Genomic DNA, 18,400 nt, shown 5'->3' with positions numbered 1-18,400 from the left:
TGATATAAATTCAATATTTATTCAAGACAGACTTAAAATTAAATTCCAGCTGACTTTGTAGGAATTTTACTTTTCAACCCTGTTGTCTCTCAACTAGATGAGTAACCATGGCACAATTATAACTCTTTAGAGCACCACTTAAAAATAGCTTCGTATCATCGGCCAGCGAAATATCTCTACCCGAATCCCTAATTGCTCTAATGCCAGTGAATCAGCATTAAAATGTAAGCTGCATTTTATTGCCTGCCCGCTACAAAGCAACACAACGCATCCATCCAAATAAAACTTCACTGCACGTTCCTAAGCCTTCCGGGCGTCCCGCCTAGCCACTCTAGCAGTCTTGCTGTCCCCTGTTTCAACGCGATCTATTTTAATTTGTTGCTTCTAATAAGATTATTCTACTCACATTCTGCTGGACGCGCTTACACCCACATACTAACACACATCCGCTTTATGGCCGTCGCCGTTTGCACGTGAGTGCGAGCAATTAGACAAATGCGGTTATGCTTTCGCAATCACAGCTGAAGAAGAGTACGAATGTGGAAGAAACACAGCTCAGCTAGGTACAACGAAAGAAAAAAAAAAACATACTCACCCGGAAACACATGAGCACATCCAACATGCCCAGGATGTGGCAATGAGGCAGCAGGATGATATGGGGCGGGAGCGGAGAAGGTTTGAGGGAAAAACTTTTACACCTCCAAAAGCGTACCGCCTTAGCATCCGCGATGGTTGTTATCCTAGTTTTTTTTTCCCTCCTTTGCAACGTTACTCCACACATAACTAGGGCGGAAAATGCTAGCTTTGAGCGTGTACCGACCCGAACTGTACTGCAACAAATCATGTTCACCCTAATCCTTAATTTTCCTAATGCACCATCAAACCGGAAACACGTTACATGGGTCGGGGAGTAAGCTTGCTGGTGGTTTGCTGAAGAGCATGCTTGGTGGGTGGCTTCTAATCCTTTTGGAGCAGTCATTGGTTGGCTGGAATCGTTTGTTGAACGTATACAGAGAGAGAGAAAGAGCGGAGTACCGTTCTGGCAAAGGATACGCTTGAAGGTGTTGCCTACTGTCGCAAAGCATTTATGCCTTTTATCGTTAAGCGGATTAAGACGGTTGGGAATGTGTAGGCCAGTGTGTAATTCTTTTATTGATCGATTGTTAACTATCGAACTTGATTGTTTGCTTTCCCTAAACACATGTTTGTTAACAACACATGATTTGAGAAGCATACACCTTACGTAAATTAAAGGTCGTCTTCTTATTTTGGGTTTCTGACCTTCTAAGGTCATGCCGGCTCTCTGAGGGTTTACGAGGCTCCTAAATACCACGTATCTAGATAATAGGTTTTGACTACCGGACCTGTCGTGGGATGGTCACCGCTTCGCAATGTAGTTTATTAGTGATGCTTTTCATAAAAACATTGAAATTCAACTTTTTTTTTATTCATAAAGGACGGAAAGGCCGTATTGCTTACAATAACTTAAAAATAAGATGCTCCTTTCATCTTTGCTGGCAGACATTTCCTTTTCCGAGCCGTGAAAGGGCACCATATCCCGGGTGTGTTCGGTTGATGAAATTCAACTTAAAATTATATGAATACAGTTCATTCTGTACTAATTTACGTTTAAGTCAACGCCATATTGTTTATAAAGTTAATATTGCGTTCACGATAAAACAATATTGAAAATATATTTCCTGCTTATTCTTTGACTTATCCAGGGCAAACTCGGTTGTTGTGGTTTTTCGTTGTCCAGGTGAAAGTATTCTTTGTCAGGTCTTATTCGACGAGATCACCTTGACAAGATCCTTTTGATCAGAGCTCTAGGCGAGGCGAGGCCAATTTCTCGATGTACCTGGGAAAAATATTTTTGACGAGGACTTTTTACAGAGAATCCTTTGACGAGTTTCCTATGATTAGGCTTTTATGAAGCCCTTTCACGAAGCTCTTTTAACGAAATTCTTTCCACTGGACTTTTTTCTTTAAGAGATCACTTGAGTGACCCCTTACTTTTGTTTATTTGTCAGTACTCTTCATGAAGTGCTTTGCTACTGATTGTTACCGAAGACAAAAAGTATCAACCTTCTTTCCAGAGTCTAAGAATCATCTGTTTATATTTTCTGTTATGGGAAGATTCCTCTAGAATTGGTTGTTTGGCCTCATTCAAACCACATTCTTCGCCAAACTATTTTACAGCAAATTTATAAAATTTATAAGGCAATAATTGTGTCCTTTACCAGCTTGGTACATGATCCCGCATTTTTGTAAACAGCTACACAGTCGTGGTTTGCCACCTACGGATAATCTAACGCTCAATCCTTTAATCCGCTTACAGGCTAATCCATCGTACATCCGCACACACAAACCGTTCCGGGAGCGAAAGAACGACTTCGAGACATCGCTTGCCGGCATACATTTTGTGGTGGGCAGTCACCACTTCGTAAACGGGAAGCTGAAGGTATGCAGATTCTTGTCAAGACCTCTCTTCGCTGCTATGTCTTGAACCCGTTGTGATTGTTTTGACTGTGAGTGTATGTATTTTCTTTTTTTTTTGTGGTGGGCTTTTTACAGATCCGCTGTACAGCCAGAATTCATGACATCTACATACAATCTACGGAACGCTCAATTGACGAAGATCGACCACGGGTTATTTCGGCAGCATCGTCTGCAAACAGCAATGGCAATGGTGTGAATGGGAATTCGGTGCCCTACGATCATTTTCCACCATACGCTGAGAATGAACTCGATCGAAAGGACTACATGACACATCTACAGGGTGAGTGATTTAAATTACTGCTTTATCTGCTTTCTTTCAACTTGTACACTACTCAAAGATTGTAAATCATAATCAATCATTCGACAATGGAGTGATTGAAAACAATAATACTCTAAATGATATTCAACCAACACAATGACTTTCTTTTCCATATCTTTATTTAAATTCCATCTCAACAGGAGACATGGCCGCCTCTGGGAGTGCTCCCACCGCTCGTCCTCTTCTTCCACCCGTTTCCCTCACCAGTTTCGACCATTTCCGGCTGCCATCCATCAATCACTTCAGCTGGACGTACGGCCCACTCACTGTGCTGCTTCTGCCCCTAGCACATCCACTGCTGAGTACGCTTCTCAAACGGCTGTCAGCATCTCTGCGGGCATGATTTCGGGTGGACAGCGAATCACAACCTTCAACCGTACCGGTTCAGTGATTGCCGTATTACAGCGAGCCTACAGCAGCTTCGAAGTGGCCGTTTCGGTGTAGCTTAATTCATTCTTAACTCAACGTGTCGTGTCGTCGCAACCTGCCCGGGAGTCATCGCTGTCGGACTGTGGCATCCCATCATACAGGTATCGTAGAATTTAACTGATGGCTGATGATAAAGTAAAGCGAAACTAAAATCCAAAGAGGGAAGAAAAAAAACACACACTTTCCAACATTGTAAAACGAAACCCTCCCCCGGGAAAAGTGAATGATATATTGAAAAAGACTTTGCTACAGCAAACGCAATGAGCCTCAACGAATAACGAGTAGCGTTCACACACAAGCGACCATGGGTCGGCTAGCAGATAAGAGTAACCAAGGAAGGTAAGGTAGGTGGGTGTGTAATGTGTATTAGTAATGTTAAGGTAAATATGATCGTTGCTATTGATCGTAAGAGAAGAAGAGTCTAGCTAGTGTTATTGCATTGCTCAGTGGATGCAATTGCGACAGGTTGGTCGGGAGAAAATAGGGACGGAGGGATTTCTATTAGAGTTACTATAATAGAAGGTGAAACCTTGTGAACAATCTTCGCGATCGTCGAGATCTAGTTCTAAGCTCAGTAGTGCTCACAAAACTAGACCATAATATGAAGCAAATATAGGGAGCGAGAATGGTTATAGGTGTGTGTGTGTGTTTGTGTGAAACGTCCAACAGCTTACTGATTTTTTTAATGAATTTTATTTCTACTTTAAAAGCGTTTTTTTTTTGTTTTAAGTAATTTCAATTTGAAAACTCATGCTTCCAGACCAATGTTTACTGAATTGCATAACTTAAGGCGCACTCTTTTGATGCGTTTAATAACCTTCCAGTTGGTAAAATTTTTCCTTTGTTCGTGTGCTGGAATTATTAAAATCCCTCAAAATGTCTTTTTTATTCCTTCCTATCACTTTATCCTCACAAACGATGCAATTTTTGAAAAAAACTTTTCCTTGGCATTTTTTCACTTCTTCTAAGTTAAAAAAAAGTTCTGTGCTTCTCTAAAATTGCAACAAAGTAGTAAAAACAAAAATTTCAAACACAAAAGAAAAGAATCTTAAACCAAAACCACACACTCACTTCCACTCACAATGTCCTTTTCACATTTCTGCACCAACTTTTACTAATGAGAATCCTTCCAAGAATTGCCCCGCACAACGAAAAAACCTACCCGTAGACGAAAGCAATCCGAAGCGTCCAACGTTGCTTACGTCAAACCAGTTCGTATTTTTGAGTTGTTTTTTCTCTTTTTCTCACTCTGTTTTTCCCCCACTTTTTTGTCATCAAGTTGTTAGGCGATTTTGATTGTGTAAATAACTTAGAGAAAATAAAGTAAAGTGAAGGAGGAAACATGGAGACGTTTGTTTCTAAGTGCATATATTTAAAGTACACCGAGTACGATCGAGTGTGTGCACTTAAAAGAAATGACATTTGAATAGAAAGTCTGGGGAAAAAAACGGTGCATGATTGTCTGGAATGTAAGATATTTTACGAGGGATACAATAGAGCAGAAGATGTTTCAGCTTGCAGCATACAGATTATGCGATAGACATGCACCAGGCCAGCGAGGTCAACCAAAGGGATTTGACAACAGACAATTGTCACCGTTGGGACAGTTGTAGCAAAAACCATTTTAAGTGTGATAAGCGATAAGTGTGCTAAGAAGTAAAGGGAAGAAAATAAAAGCGAAAAGTATTGCAAACAAAAACATTCTAGAACAAAGAACAGAAGTTGATTCATATTATTCGGCTTTAGTAAGGTTCCAGGGAAAAAAAAGAGTGGAAAATAATTCTTATACTATTGAAGGATGCTGCAAACTGGGCCGAAATATTAATTCCAAACGAGCTGAGATGTAAATGTGAGAAGAATATTATTGAAGCGGGAAAATAAAACACACAATCACGCCACTATGCCCAGGACTGCTGAACTAATTGAATTGTGTACCGTTCGGGATAAAATGAGGGATAGAAGCAGCAGCAGCAGATGGTGAAGAATAAAATCTTGAAGAAACGGAAAATAATCAAATTTTTATCAATTCTTTTTTCTTGTTTTTGATTTTCTCTTTTAACCATTTGTGAAAGAAATGAAAACAAAACTCCCAGGAAATAAACGCCAGAAAGCAAATAAAGTTGGCAGTTTTCTTTCTGTTTGTTCCCCAGCACAGAGCGGTGCATAATAAATTTGATTGGTTTCATCGAGTGCCTTTTTTGTCCGCAACGTAACACTTCCGCTCAAGTAAGTTTACCATCACCGATAATAATAATGAAGTCATCGAGGTACGTAAAAACGGACCAATTCTGCACTGCACTCGAACCAAGCGGATGAGATGGTAAGAATGGAAACGGAAAACTTAATTCCGCTTAATATATCGGTGGGTAAAAACTCGCCTTACACTAACACACTCTTGCAAACATTGGGAGTTTTTTCCTCTTATTCGGAATTATTCTTATCCACGACTGAGAAGGAAAAAAGGAGGTTTAGAAAAACCTCTTACACCACCACATAATTATGAGATATTGGCTCGTGGAAAATGCGTCCATTCGTTTGTTTGATTGTGCCAGGGACAGGAACAAAAAATGTGTGGGAATGAATTCCAAAGGAAAAATACCACGCACTAACACGAGCTTTTGTTTGTGCCACGCTTGGTGAGAAACCTCTGCAGCAAAAGAGCACGTACAAATGGCACCACTGGTTGAATGGTGCCTTAAAACGTGACATAAATACGCTCAGTGCGGATTAATATCACGGCTTGCTGCAGTCTTAACGACAGGCTTGGTTACTTTTGCATTGAAAGAAAATTATTATTTAATTGAAAAGTGTAATAAGACTTTACGCACGCTCATTGCCCGCTCAACGAAAGCACACCAAACGCACACATTAAGAGCCGGAAAAGCCCTTCTCATCTATGACATTTGTGTGCCATTTCCGAACCACAAAACACACACACACAAACACAAAGATTCACCGAACCGGAAGAAATCAACAGCCCACAAACAACAGCCCGGTGTTTTTACGCCCGGTGGCTTTTCACACAAACGCCACAACCACTTTCCTTGCATTTTGTGATACCACGGATGTTGTGGTTGGGGATGCCAAAAAAAAAAAAAGAAACGACGCCCATCAGCCACAACAAAAGGAAAATAATAAAAATTAATTATTTATAAGCTTGGATTATTAAACAAGATATTAATTATGAGGATGGAAATTAATGAGTCAGTGAAGCACCTTCGGGGCAGGTTGGTACAATTTTTTTTCGCTTGTTTTGTTCTCTCCGCTTGATCTCATCTAGCGGAGCATCAACGTAAGGTAGATGGTGTGTGGTAAGCTTTTTTTTATTATTCACATTTTTTTTCACACAGAACCAGCTCCAGTCACGATCTTCGCTTGGCAGATGAACGTGCACACTCTGTTTTGCAACGCTAATGGATGCCAGTCCGTGACACCTTGTAACAAAAGGCACAACAGTGTCATTTTGAATTAAACTTGCCCTTGCCGAGCTTTTTTTTTTGGATTATGATGAGTATCGATAGCAAGGGAAGCCAGCTTATTTCAATTTTCCATAACAAATTATCACTTTTTCCGAGTGACAGTATACTGCTCTGCCTGATGGAATTATACATGCCTTTTGACTTAGACATTCGCCTTTCGAAAGAGTTTGTTACGCAAAAGAGGCTTTCAAACGACATGTAAACTTGAAAATTGCTTTATAAAACATGTATCTTTTAGTGAAAGATCGGCTAAGAACATCAAATGTAAATTTAAATTAGAAAAACAAATGTTACACTCAAATACTTATGAAAACCTCACATTTTTATTTGTAAATCTTTCGTGGCTCGTTGCCTTATGATTTTTATGCTTACTTTTTCAAACTAAAACACCTTTTTTATTACATTAAGAGTAAATTTTGTCAACTTTTAATTTTATTTTAATTTTATTTCGAAAGGGATGGCTTGAACTGAAATAAAGAAAAATAATTCATGATGAGAGGCAGTCTGGTGGGCAGCGTTAATATCGAGATAATAATCCCATTCGAACCGTTCCCTCGTATTGAGGTATGTCTATTCAACCATTAGGCATCAGTAATTCTAACCAACATATCAAAACCAGGCATGCACTAGTAGGTCTTAAAGCAAAATAACATAAATAAACAGCAACTAGGAAAATTTAAGAGCAGTGACTATAGCTGCCTTAAACTGCAGCAAATGAGTTTGGTTCCATTGTGAAAATCAATAAAAAGTGAAAATCAATTTCAAATGCTAAGCATTAGTCCCTCATTTGCGAAAATCCAACAAAGATCTTTCCTTTATCTGTATTCTTTCTCTACTTTTCAAAAAACTTGATTTACAACACCTTTTCCTTTCAGATTCTAAGATAATGTATGAGTAATATTGAAAATATCGAACATAAAATCTAACTTATTTACTTACTAGGCACTACAACCGCTTTGCGGTCTTGGCCTGCTGTGGCAGAATTCGGAACCGCTCACGGTCCCGCGCCGTCGTCCGCCAATCCGTAATTCCGGCCTTGATGGCGGTTGATTCCACGCCATCCTCCCACCTCAATCTGGGCCTCACCTTTCCGTGTCGACGGCCTAAAAGGACTTTCTGAGGCGAGCCTAATTCGCTGCCCGACAGTGATGTCGTCATACCGTTCGTACAGCTCGTCGTTGTAGCCTTCCACACGTACGGGGCAAACGATCCTTCTGAGCATCTTCCTCTCGAACGTGGAGGGAACTCTAAGAGGGCTTCGTCTGTTTTGGACAGGGTCCATGTCTCAGAGGCGTATGTGAGTACTGGAACTATAAAGGTTCGATACAGTCCCAGCTTCGACCGTCGCGACAGGTTTTTTAAGGTGAGATGTTTCCTCAGGCTGTAGAATGGCCGACTGGCCGCCAACATCCTAGCGCACAACTTCGTCTCCATGCTGTTTTCGGCTCTGACTTTTAACCCGAGATAGGTGAAGTTTTGGACGACCTCAAATTTGCGGTCTCCTATCCGCCAATTTGTAAAATAAAATCTATATCATAGTAACTCAAACCTTAGCAACGTAATATTTCTTTCACTAAACCGATAGGAGCAAAGCAAGGTACAATAGATTATTAACACCATATTGCATATTTTAAGGCGCATTTCCCGTATACTCATCATAAGAAATATTAGACTGTTACTGCATACAGAACCTTCTATTATTATTCGTCTACTGTATCTTCTTTTATTTCTGCTTGAAATTCTTTCAAAAATCAAAAATCAATTTTTGGTATCACCTTTCAAGACAAAACATCTTAAATTAAGTACTTCCTGTATTTGAATTATTTAAATAGTTCCAAGCAGTGTCATTATTCACTCAATAAGTCTTATCTGTAATTAAACACATTTGTCTACACTTTATTTTCTTGATTAAAGCATAAATAATCTCTTTCCACGGTCAACCTCTCAATACTTACCATCGTCTACCGTACACAATCTGAGATACAATCACGTCAATTGATTTATAGCTTTGGTGGCTGCTCCAACCCACCGTAAGAGAAAAAAAAACAAAAGAGAACGAACACAAAACACAACGCTCTGTATGTGTGTCGACCGTGTGTACCATAAGTCATAACCACCGCAGCAAGATTTTCACCTTTAAACCTCCCATGTCTTAGTGGTTTTCCTTTTCTGTACGGGCGCTCTATACCGTCAATTCACCGAACACAACGAACCTTTCCAATCGCAAATCAAACAAAAACTTCACATTGATTTTTTCTCAATTGCCCCAATCGACCCAATAAGTTGTAAGCTACCCGGCCAGCCTCAATTACATTCGAGTTCAAATCGTTTCAACGCTCCTGGATGGTGGGTAGCCATTCTGTTTTGCTATTTTTTCCCAACTTTTTCACACCGCAAACATACGATGGGAAGGAAGGTCATCGATCAGGAGTAAACGTTCTTTGCAGAAATTTTCCTCGGCAGTCCGTGGTGCGAATGCGACACAAAAAATTGAAACAATGTCGGGAGTTACGTTTGTCCTCGTCCTTGCATCACAATAAGCTACATGAAATGACGCACAAAGCAGTGGAACGTGATTCTCCTCAACCTACACACTTTCCATTCACCCAACAGCCGATTCTCACACAACACGCCCAAAAGACATCAGCGATGAACGGGAAATAAAATCGAAGATGGAAATTTTCCAAACGATTTGTTCGTTATTCGGGTGCTTCGAACTGTTGTGTTGTCAGGCCGTCTTTGACCCGGATTTCGGATTGGAAGTATTTTTTTTTTTTTTTTGGCTTTTATTTCTATTTTTTTCTCCCCGCAGAATAAAACTCATCCGACAGTCAACATTTCTGATGAGCGATTTGCAACGGTGTTCTTCGGAAGCATTCGTTCCACTGAAGTGTTCTGGTGCCTTGCAGGGTAAATCGTCTGATCTGATCTACCTTCTATTTTATTTCCTTTGATTGAATCACTTATCTAATCAAACGCCCTTTGCAACCCGAGGCAACCGTCTACTGGAGGAACGATTTTTGATACGTCTTTCGCTTCACAGTAAAGGTAAAAGCAAGAAAGTATTTTGTTCCGTCTAACAGCCTTCTGAACCTTAAAAAACGAACGGGAAACAGTGAACACAAATCTGTTCGGAAACAAACCATCACCGGAAATGCGCGAAAATGAAGGGTGTGATGTTGAATATGAAAAAGAAGAAGAGAGAGACAGGGTGCAAAAAACCACCCCCGGAGACGCCATTACAAGAGATGAAAAATCAAATTGCACAGAAGAAGTCGTTATTTATCCAATCGATTATGGAGTAATACGGTAAATTCCGATTTGTTTTACGGGAAAAGGGCGTGTTTTGACTTCTTTCCTTTGCCCTCCTCTCACCAGGTATTTTGTAGCTTTTTGCTTCCGGTTCCTGTTTTTTTTTTTTTAATATTTCTTCTGCTCTTTCCAGCAGATGTATAAGCTACAAGCCAGCGGAAACCTTCTTCTTGAAGTTCTTTGACAGCTTGAGGCATCGAGCACAAGCAAGAATGAACAACAACAAAAAAACAAACCCAGACAAACATCAAGCAACAAAGCCTGGAAACATTCTGCGATCGTTAAAAAGGCGGAAAAAGAGCGCGAAAACGTAGCAAATAAATGCATAAAACCAGTGGTAGTAGCAAGAGCAAAAGAAGCGAAAAAAACGGCAAATACCAAGAACGACAAAAATCGTTTGCAAAATTCATCAAACCGTTAAACAAATCGACACCGACGTCCCAGAAACATGTGAGAGGCAATAGGGGATGATGTTGGAACTGTTGAAGTACACAAAAAGTGCTGAAATCAAGTCGAGGTAAAAAAAAACACAAAGCAACTGGAACATGAAAAACTCGGGGAAGGAAAAGCCAACCATTCAAACTTAAACTGAATCGGTGCCATTTTCTTCGTTTATTCGAACGTTTTGCTGATTTTTCCTGTAAGAAAAAAAGAAAAGTGTGTTTTTTCTGGTTTTGTTTCTTTCTCTTTTTCAATTGTGAAAACTTTCTTTCCTATTGTTGTCTGGAGTTTAATGGTTTTGTTTCGGAGGGTAAGTTTAACAAACGATTTATTTCAATCCAAAGATTGAGGGGCAGAATTATTACGAGCATGAAGTGAAAATAATCGGTCTGTACAAAAGTTAAGTAAACATTTGTTTCCATATTAAGATAAATCGTTCGCCTTCTCGTCTTCTTCTTTTCGGGTGAATTATTCAAATTCAATCAGGCTTAGCTTGTGGTTCAGCAAAGTATTGTATGCTTATTTCCTTTCAGCCTTACGCAATCGACGAATCACTTCATGAGTATATCAATCAATAAATCCCACTACAATGCACACATATCTTAACGTAGCGATGTAAGGAACAACCCTTAACACCAGTAAAACAATACTTATCACTTTCATCAAATGACAAGCTGATTTGTTCGAGGTGCAAGCGGCCAACCTTTTTATTGGACATATCGAGTTGCACTCTTCACATCGGTAGTTCCGTTTCCGTGTTCAATTAGCTTACTACATAACTTATCCATATCCGTTGTATCACACCTTCGATAAATTGGCTTTGCTTCCGGAAAGGGGAATAATAAGCTAAATAATTCCATTCCATGCTTGACACGCTTCCCTTCGTGCTACAATTTCTTCGAATAACATAATCTTCGTGCAATGAAACACCCCGAGAGAAGTGGTTGTTTTACCAGCAAAGGAAATCGGAAAGAAAATATCTCAATTCGTACAAGCGACCAGGCGTCTCCATTTGAACGCTTGGGACGGTGAAAAAGCGTTCCTGAATAAAACTCCCCAACTTCATCATCATCATCCTTGAGTATGTGAGTGTGTGTTGAGTGCGTGTGTGTGTGTAATTTCTCACACATTTTCTCTCTGGTGCCATGTTCCCGAAATCGATTGACCCTCAATCGACCCACACCGATGGCAAAGGTTGACCGAACAGCTTGATAGCGTCATTTGCCACTTGACTCTCAGCTTTCCCACCTTCCCACCTTTTATTTTCTCTGTGACCTTTTTGATCATTCGATCCTGTCGAGTGATATCTTATGGAAATCATAATCGTAACATCGGTGAACATATCGACTACACTGCCTGCAGCTGGTTGACGGGTAACCCCAGCAGGAGCACCAGCATGATATAAGAATTCGGGAAGCAGCATTTTCTGATTTTTTTTCTTCTTCCCTTTGCATTCCACCGATATGATTTCCCTAACATTATCCAGCTCACCAGGAATCCTCAATCCGACAGACGAAGCATATCTAGAGCGAAAAAAAAACAAAAGAAAATGAACCAGACGAAGGAACCATAGTCGAATTTTCCCTCGAGGCACATTCCCGTTTGCTCACAAGCCCAGGTAGCACAATTTCGTTGACATTTATTGTTAATAAAAATCATAACTTTATTCTGCTTCGGTACCCTTCGAGCTTCCGGTTTCGGGTTGGCAAGACAGTCTGTGATGTGGCGAATTTTTCATTTGCTTCTAATTCAAACGCTATCCACCGGCGCTAGGCTGGAGCTATCTGCCGTTTGTTATCTTTCTTGGAGTCACAATGTTTAACTTCCACCGTACCCATCCATTCACCCGGTGACAGGAATGTACCCGGAAATACAATTGTGCTCTGAAGGGAATGGGAACGATCTTTCCAAGGTCGACTGTGCGCTGAAAGTGCGCCAGGGGAAGACCGATGAACCTGAATAAAGCAACGATGAAAGTCGCGCTTGCTAATGATCCATGGGTAGCACGCATTTACCCAACCTCTGCATCCTTCTCACCCTTAAGTGTTTCCGGTTCTTCCTGCTTTCATTGCACCACTTGCTGAATGAGTGGCTCGTCGGTTTGACGATCTTTTGTTAATTTGAAGTATGTACTGGTTTCCTGCTGGTGGTTTTAAGAATAAAAAGCTCTTCAAAGGTTCGTAGTGGTGTAGCAGAAAGAAGAAAAAAAGCACAGGAAACATTAAGTTCGTTTTATAAAAGAGACACTGTCAGAGAACGCAAACATGACCGCAGTCAAGTGCGGTTTAAGAAATCGTAACAAAATAAAGAAAGTAAATAAATCAGGCGAATAATAATGCTCTCTTTTTCACAAGGGAATAAATGTCACATTCCTTAGAGAAGAATTGCACACTTCACCAAAGGCTCTATGGATAAAAATAAAGTTCTTCTTCAGGACTGTTTAACCTAGGGTAGGATGGCGAATTGAAAATTTATCTTTATTTTAATATTAAACTTGAAGATTCGCTACTACCACCACAAGTTGCATACACTACAAAAGGACAAGAAATAAATCTAATCTCCCATTTCGCTAAATAATATAAAAGCACTAGCTAATAACTAATCATTTTCAAACTGAGCCTGACATGATAAAAATTGAATCTACAAGTAATGAATTTATTTTTCTTGTTATAAAAGCCTTAAAAGCTGAAAGCTGTTCAATACCACCCAAAGGATTTTTTCCCTGATACTACTACAAATTTTACTTGCCCAATACGTCGAAGAAATAGTTCAAAAATAAAAGAGAGAAGTGCGATGTGATAAATCATCCATGCGCCAAATTTTGGAGCATATAGCGGAGCTGTAGCTACATTTAATCGATAAAATTGGCACATGTGGAATCCAATATAAATGATCGAGGCAAAACGAGATCCCTGATCCTGCGCGAGAGAGAAGGAATTGCATGTTTCAAATTCAATTTGGGTGAAGAGAGAGCTTTGAACGACTCGATGATGACGACTATCTTCCAAGTAATTGATAAGTTCTTCTAGATCCTAGAATCTGCTGATGAACTAGGCAACATTCATGAAACAGAAACTGAACAAAGGATTAAAAGAGCGACACAAAAACTTGTTTTGAATATTAAATAGGCGAAAATCAAAATTATGGTGGCAATACCAGCAGCTCTGCTTATGAAAACTGATTTACGCAGGGGTGGCATCAACCAGTCATCCCACAGACTGTAGATACTTTTTTACTCAAAGAAATTCGAGTTCTCTACGCTAAACTGTTGTCATCACTACGAATGTCATACCAACCCATTGTTTTTGTTGTTTTGTGGACACACAATAAAACAGCTAACGAAAGTCTATTTTGAAAGATGAATTTGTGCCCTAGGGTGACGATCTATGAGCTGTAAGGTGATTTCAACAACGTACAAAGAATTAAATTCATCAGGTTTCGGTGGGCTGGTCACGTCATGAGCACGGCGCAGGACGGCCCAGCCGGTAAATTACTATCAGACAGCTCACATGGACAGAAAATGAGTGATAGAACAAAATTTATATAGAGTGAAAGCGTTAATTCGTCCTCCAAAATTACCAGGATAAGAGATTCCCGAACTCCTGTGTATAAACGTGGACAGTATCGAGGATTGTTTGCAACAGACCGAGATCGCCAAAGTCATTGACTGGTAAGTATGTAAGTGCAAAAATATGTAAGCAAGTAGGTTTGTAAAAAGCTAAACTTTGATCCGTCGTTATAGGAATTTTCGTTCAATGTTGATCCACAAACTCAGAAACATTTTTACAATATTTAGTGTGTTTTGAGTTTATTTCACAATTCCTAAAAAATTTAACATTATGAATCAAATGTTTCGAATTTTTATATCCTATAACTAATTCTATCACAGTGTACTTAAATCATACAATGCATTCTGCTAATAGAAGATGCTAATAAAATCTTTTAGCGTGGAGTATCATAACAATAATGCCCAGCCAATGGTCCCCTTTTCAAATCGTCTTCCCTTCCTTCAGAAGACTCTTCCTTCACACACACATGAGAAATGTAACAAAATCAAACACATGCTGCATTAATATTCCTTAACAATCTCCGGTGGGAAATCAGCTACCACCGTTCAAACAGTGCGCACTATTGCACTAGAAAAGAAAATGCATTCAACGAACCATACCCTCGTCTAGCTTTAGGGATTTTAAAAAATGCACCAGGTGGAATCAGTTGAATTGGAATATTTTTCAAGAGATCGAATCCTTTGAAAAATTTGTAAATGTTTAATTGCAATAACTTTTCCTCAAACGTTAAACTTCAATTCCTCCCTATCCGCTCGAAACACTGCTACTTATCGAAAATTACTTTGCAACTTTCAAATCAACCAATCACTTTTAACCATTTTCCTTCCTTTGCTTGAAGGCAGCGTTCAACCCTATCAAGGACTTCCCATCCCATACCCTTACCCTCGGCAGTTCATACCAATTTATCTCATTTACTTATTTATTCCATCCACCTGTCTTACCTTCCTCTCTTTCTCCCTTCTTTCCACTGGTTAAATAGAGCCCCAGCCTTCCACCACCACGACGCTTCATTGTGTTCCTTTACCGTCCTTTTGAGTTAATCGAACAAAATTGTCTTCGTCGAGATAGTCCCGATCCTGGCGCAGACAGGAATCTCTAACCTAGCAGCAGTCCAGTAATATCATCCTTCCCCGACCAAACCAATTGGACAAGCACAAACGATTCCAACATGGAAGGGTACCTATGTGTGTATGAGTTGGTGGTTGTTATTTTTTCATTATGTTATCACATCGTTGGCTAATGCTGGCCTCACCACAATTGGCTTTACCATCCAGCAAACTGACATGTAAGCGACCTGAACTTTTCCTGTGGCGTTACTTCGCCTTCGGGAATCAATCGTAAGCGTTCCCCAACCGAACAAGATTACACATACACGCACGCACTCACACACACAACACACACGTTACAGTGCAGTACAAAAGTGGATTCCTTGCTGCTTTCGGTAGCTAATCTTACTTTTTGCTGGTAAGAGGTAAACTGAACTGTTTTCATACCGATATTTGTGTTTGCACAGTGGAACCCCTTTGGCCGCTTCCCAGTGAGTTGAGTCCGAGTCCGTTGGTACTGCTTCTTGTGTGCACCGCATTGGAAAATGTCGTACCTGCGTGTCGTGCCCTGCTCTAGTTGCTCTTAGCCTCCTACTACCGAAGTCTTCTTGCTGTTAAACGAAACTGCATTGAACGGTTAGCCGTCGACAGTTGAGGATCATCTTCAATACTGCGTCGGATGCTGCAGTCCTGACACTACCTGGCTGCCGGGAGTTTGTGAAAGGATCAAATGGATTGGTCCCGTTGGCAATCGAATCTAGTGAAGTGCATCCAGCTGTATCATTCAGTTTGAAGCCAAAGGGGCTTTAGTTTAAATTAAAGGAAATGAAATGTGTAGTCTGCTTCTCCTTGAAGGAATCCACTCGATCCCTCTTTACCGCCCTGTTGGCTTTGTTGAATGGATTATCTTCTTGCATGCAGTTGTGTAAACCGGGTGCCACTATTTAGATCTGATTGTTTTCCCGTAAGCTTTTGTTGCTGTAAGTCCGGAGATGCTACAAACTGAGCTGTTGCGAGACGGATGCAACAAATCATTTACACCCGGAGGACACTACACACACAGCAAACGGGCAAAATTGCAACAAGATCTGTTTCTTAGTATCCAGATAGAAGTGTTGGGAGTGGGTTTGGGTGCGATTTACTTTGCAAAGTTATCTTTACCATCTTCAACCTTCAAGAAACTAGGTAGCAGTATTACAGTGGTCGAGGAGAGTAATAGAAGGTCAAGATGGAAAAGGATTTACTAGAGTTACTTTGTTGGTTACAAGAAGAAAAAGGAGTTCAATTAAATTTTATGAAATAGGTCCATTTTTCAAATTGCAACCGAAAAAATTGATAACTTTTCTCCTTAAAAGAAACATACAGTATCATAAAAAAAATTATGCTTATCAATCAATGCTCAAAAAGAGAAAAACTAAAAAGGACCAATACTTCTTTTAGCTTTGAAAGTAGTATGTTTTTATTTAAATGTTGTTTGATAATGAATGCATTCAATGTAATCGACGATGACGATTTCCAAACGGTAGACCCGGTTACCAGTTCCCTTTCGGACCGTATCCTCGAAATGGCCCATATAAGTGGTCTCAATTAGTCTTGAAAGCCAGTACCTGGTCGGCATGACTAAAAGATTTTTTGCAACATCAAAACAAAAAAAATTAACCTCTTTTTTTGGTATTCTTCTTTTTTTTCTTCACAACTTGTTCTTTTCTTTAACTTACCCTACAAACGAAATTCGGATTAAGAGTATGTAATATGGAATTAAAAAGCCTCACGCTAACAGACGCTCAAAGATATTACTCCGTGGCTTGCATCTAAAACTATACGTATCTTACAAGAATTCAAGTGCCACACGAAAACATATCAAAACTCAGCCAAACGAAACATAAACATTGTGCCCTTTTTGATTTCCAGTATGCCATCCTGGCCGATTTGTATGAAACTTTTTTACTGTTTAAAACTTCTTAAATTTTGTTTGTGAAGGAAGGGTCTTTATCGTGGGTGAAAACCTTATCATAGGTGTTCTTCAGAAGTCATCATCATCCATACAACGGCCTATAGCCATCTCCGATGCTGATTTGTCTGTTACGTGCTTCAATTGGGGCAGCAGCGTTTGGTTTGGGGTGTACCGGACCCTTCAAACATCGAACTTATTCATTATTTATTTCATTCAACCTTCCATACATCATCGCTCATAAACAAAATATACGTCACGTATGAGGCCGAAAAACAGTAGTAGTTGAGGAGAGATGTGGGGAAAGGAAAGGGGATAACACTAATAATGCGTTCGCTCGGTAAAAATCAAAAATCGTTCTAAAGTAAGCCTCGTCAGCGACTCCCAATGAGCTGGACTGCATCCCACAAGATGGTTTGAACAGCCTCATACTCCACACAAGATCATAAAAAATTATCTTTATCGTGGTATACGAGGCCGCCGACACATTTTTTGGAGTCGACTTGTTCTATACGCTGCAGATGCGCTCCCATTGCGAAATGAATAACTCTCTCACTCACTCGCTCATTAACTCGCTGTGCTCCCCGACGCCTCGTGCCGAACTGAGGGTCGCCGACGAATACCTTCCGGCATCCTCAAAACATGCCCCAGCCATCGTATCCTGCCTTTGCTGCCGTCAGGATGTCCGGTTCTCCATACAGCTCAGCAAACTCGTGGTTCATCCTTCTCCTGCGCAACTCATGCTCGAACACACCGCCAAAGATGATCCGTACGATGCGACGTTCAAACACGCCAGGAGCGTTTGCATCCTCCGCTCGGATGGTCCAAGACTCGTGGCCATATAAGACCACCGGGCGAATCAGTGTGTGATATATCTCACATTTCTTGCGGTCTCGAAGTCTTCTGGATCTCAGCAGACGGTGAAGGCCGTAGTAGGCACGATTCCCCTGCACAATGCGTCTTCGGATTTCGCTGCTGACTCCTCTACCACCTTGAGGTTGTCGCCGTCGATAAACACACTGCTTCCCAATCGGGCTCTATCACGATCAGATCCTCCGGCAAGCAGGTATTTCGTCTTCATCGCATGCTGCTTCACGTTTTAGTCGGGTGTACGCCTCACTTACCTTCGCTGTCGTCTTGCCAACGTTGTCAATGTCATCCGCGAAGCCAAGAAATTGAAGAGACCGGTAGAGAATCGTACCACGGATTTCATTGTATAGCCCCGTGCTTTGTACGACACCTTCCATGCTATATTGAACTGTAGACAGGAGATTCCGTCCCCTTACCTCAGACCCCTGTGAAATTCGAACGATTCCGACAGCATGTTCAATACTCTCACTCTGCACTGCACCCCA

General features: G+C 40.5%; 2 protein-coding genes across 2 annotated transcripts in view; both read left to right on the top strand.

Moving 5' to 3' along the window:
* LOC126564898 (uncharacterized) overlaps positions 1-3,161 on the top strand; it is an 82,825-nt gene extending 79,664 nt beyond the window's left edge. Inside the window, exons 5-7 of the mRNA XM_050222022.1 lie at positions 2,339-2,461; positions 2,575-2,779; positions 2,959-3,161. Of these exons, the coding sequence (XP_050077979.1) occupies positions 2,339-2,461; positions 2,575-2,779; positions 2,959-3,161 (531 nt within the window). The remainder of the gene's footprint in view (positions 1-2,338; positions 2,462-2,574; positions 2,780-2,958) is intronic.
* Positions 1-18,400, top strand: part of LOC126564801 (protein PRRC1-like) — a 299,123-nt gene that overhangs the window by 39,350 nt on the left and 241,373 nt on the right. The gene's annotated exons all lie outside the window — the stretch shown is intronic.

This window comes from Anopheles maculipalpis, chromosome 3RL (assembly GCF_943734695.1).
Source record: "Anopheles maculipalpis chromosome 3RL, idAnoMacuDA_375_x, whole genome shotgun sequence".
In the NCBI taxonomy this organism is placed as follows: Eukaryota; Metazoa; Arthropoda; class Insecta; order Diptera; family Culicidae; genus Anopheles; species Anopheles maculipalpis.
This window is presented reverse-complemented; position numbering and strand designations above follow the sequence as displayed.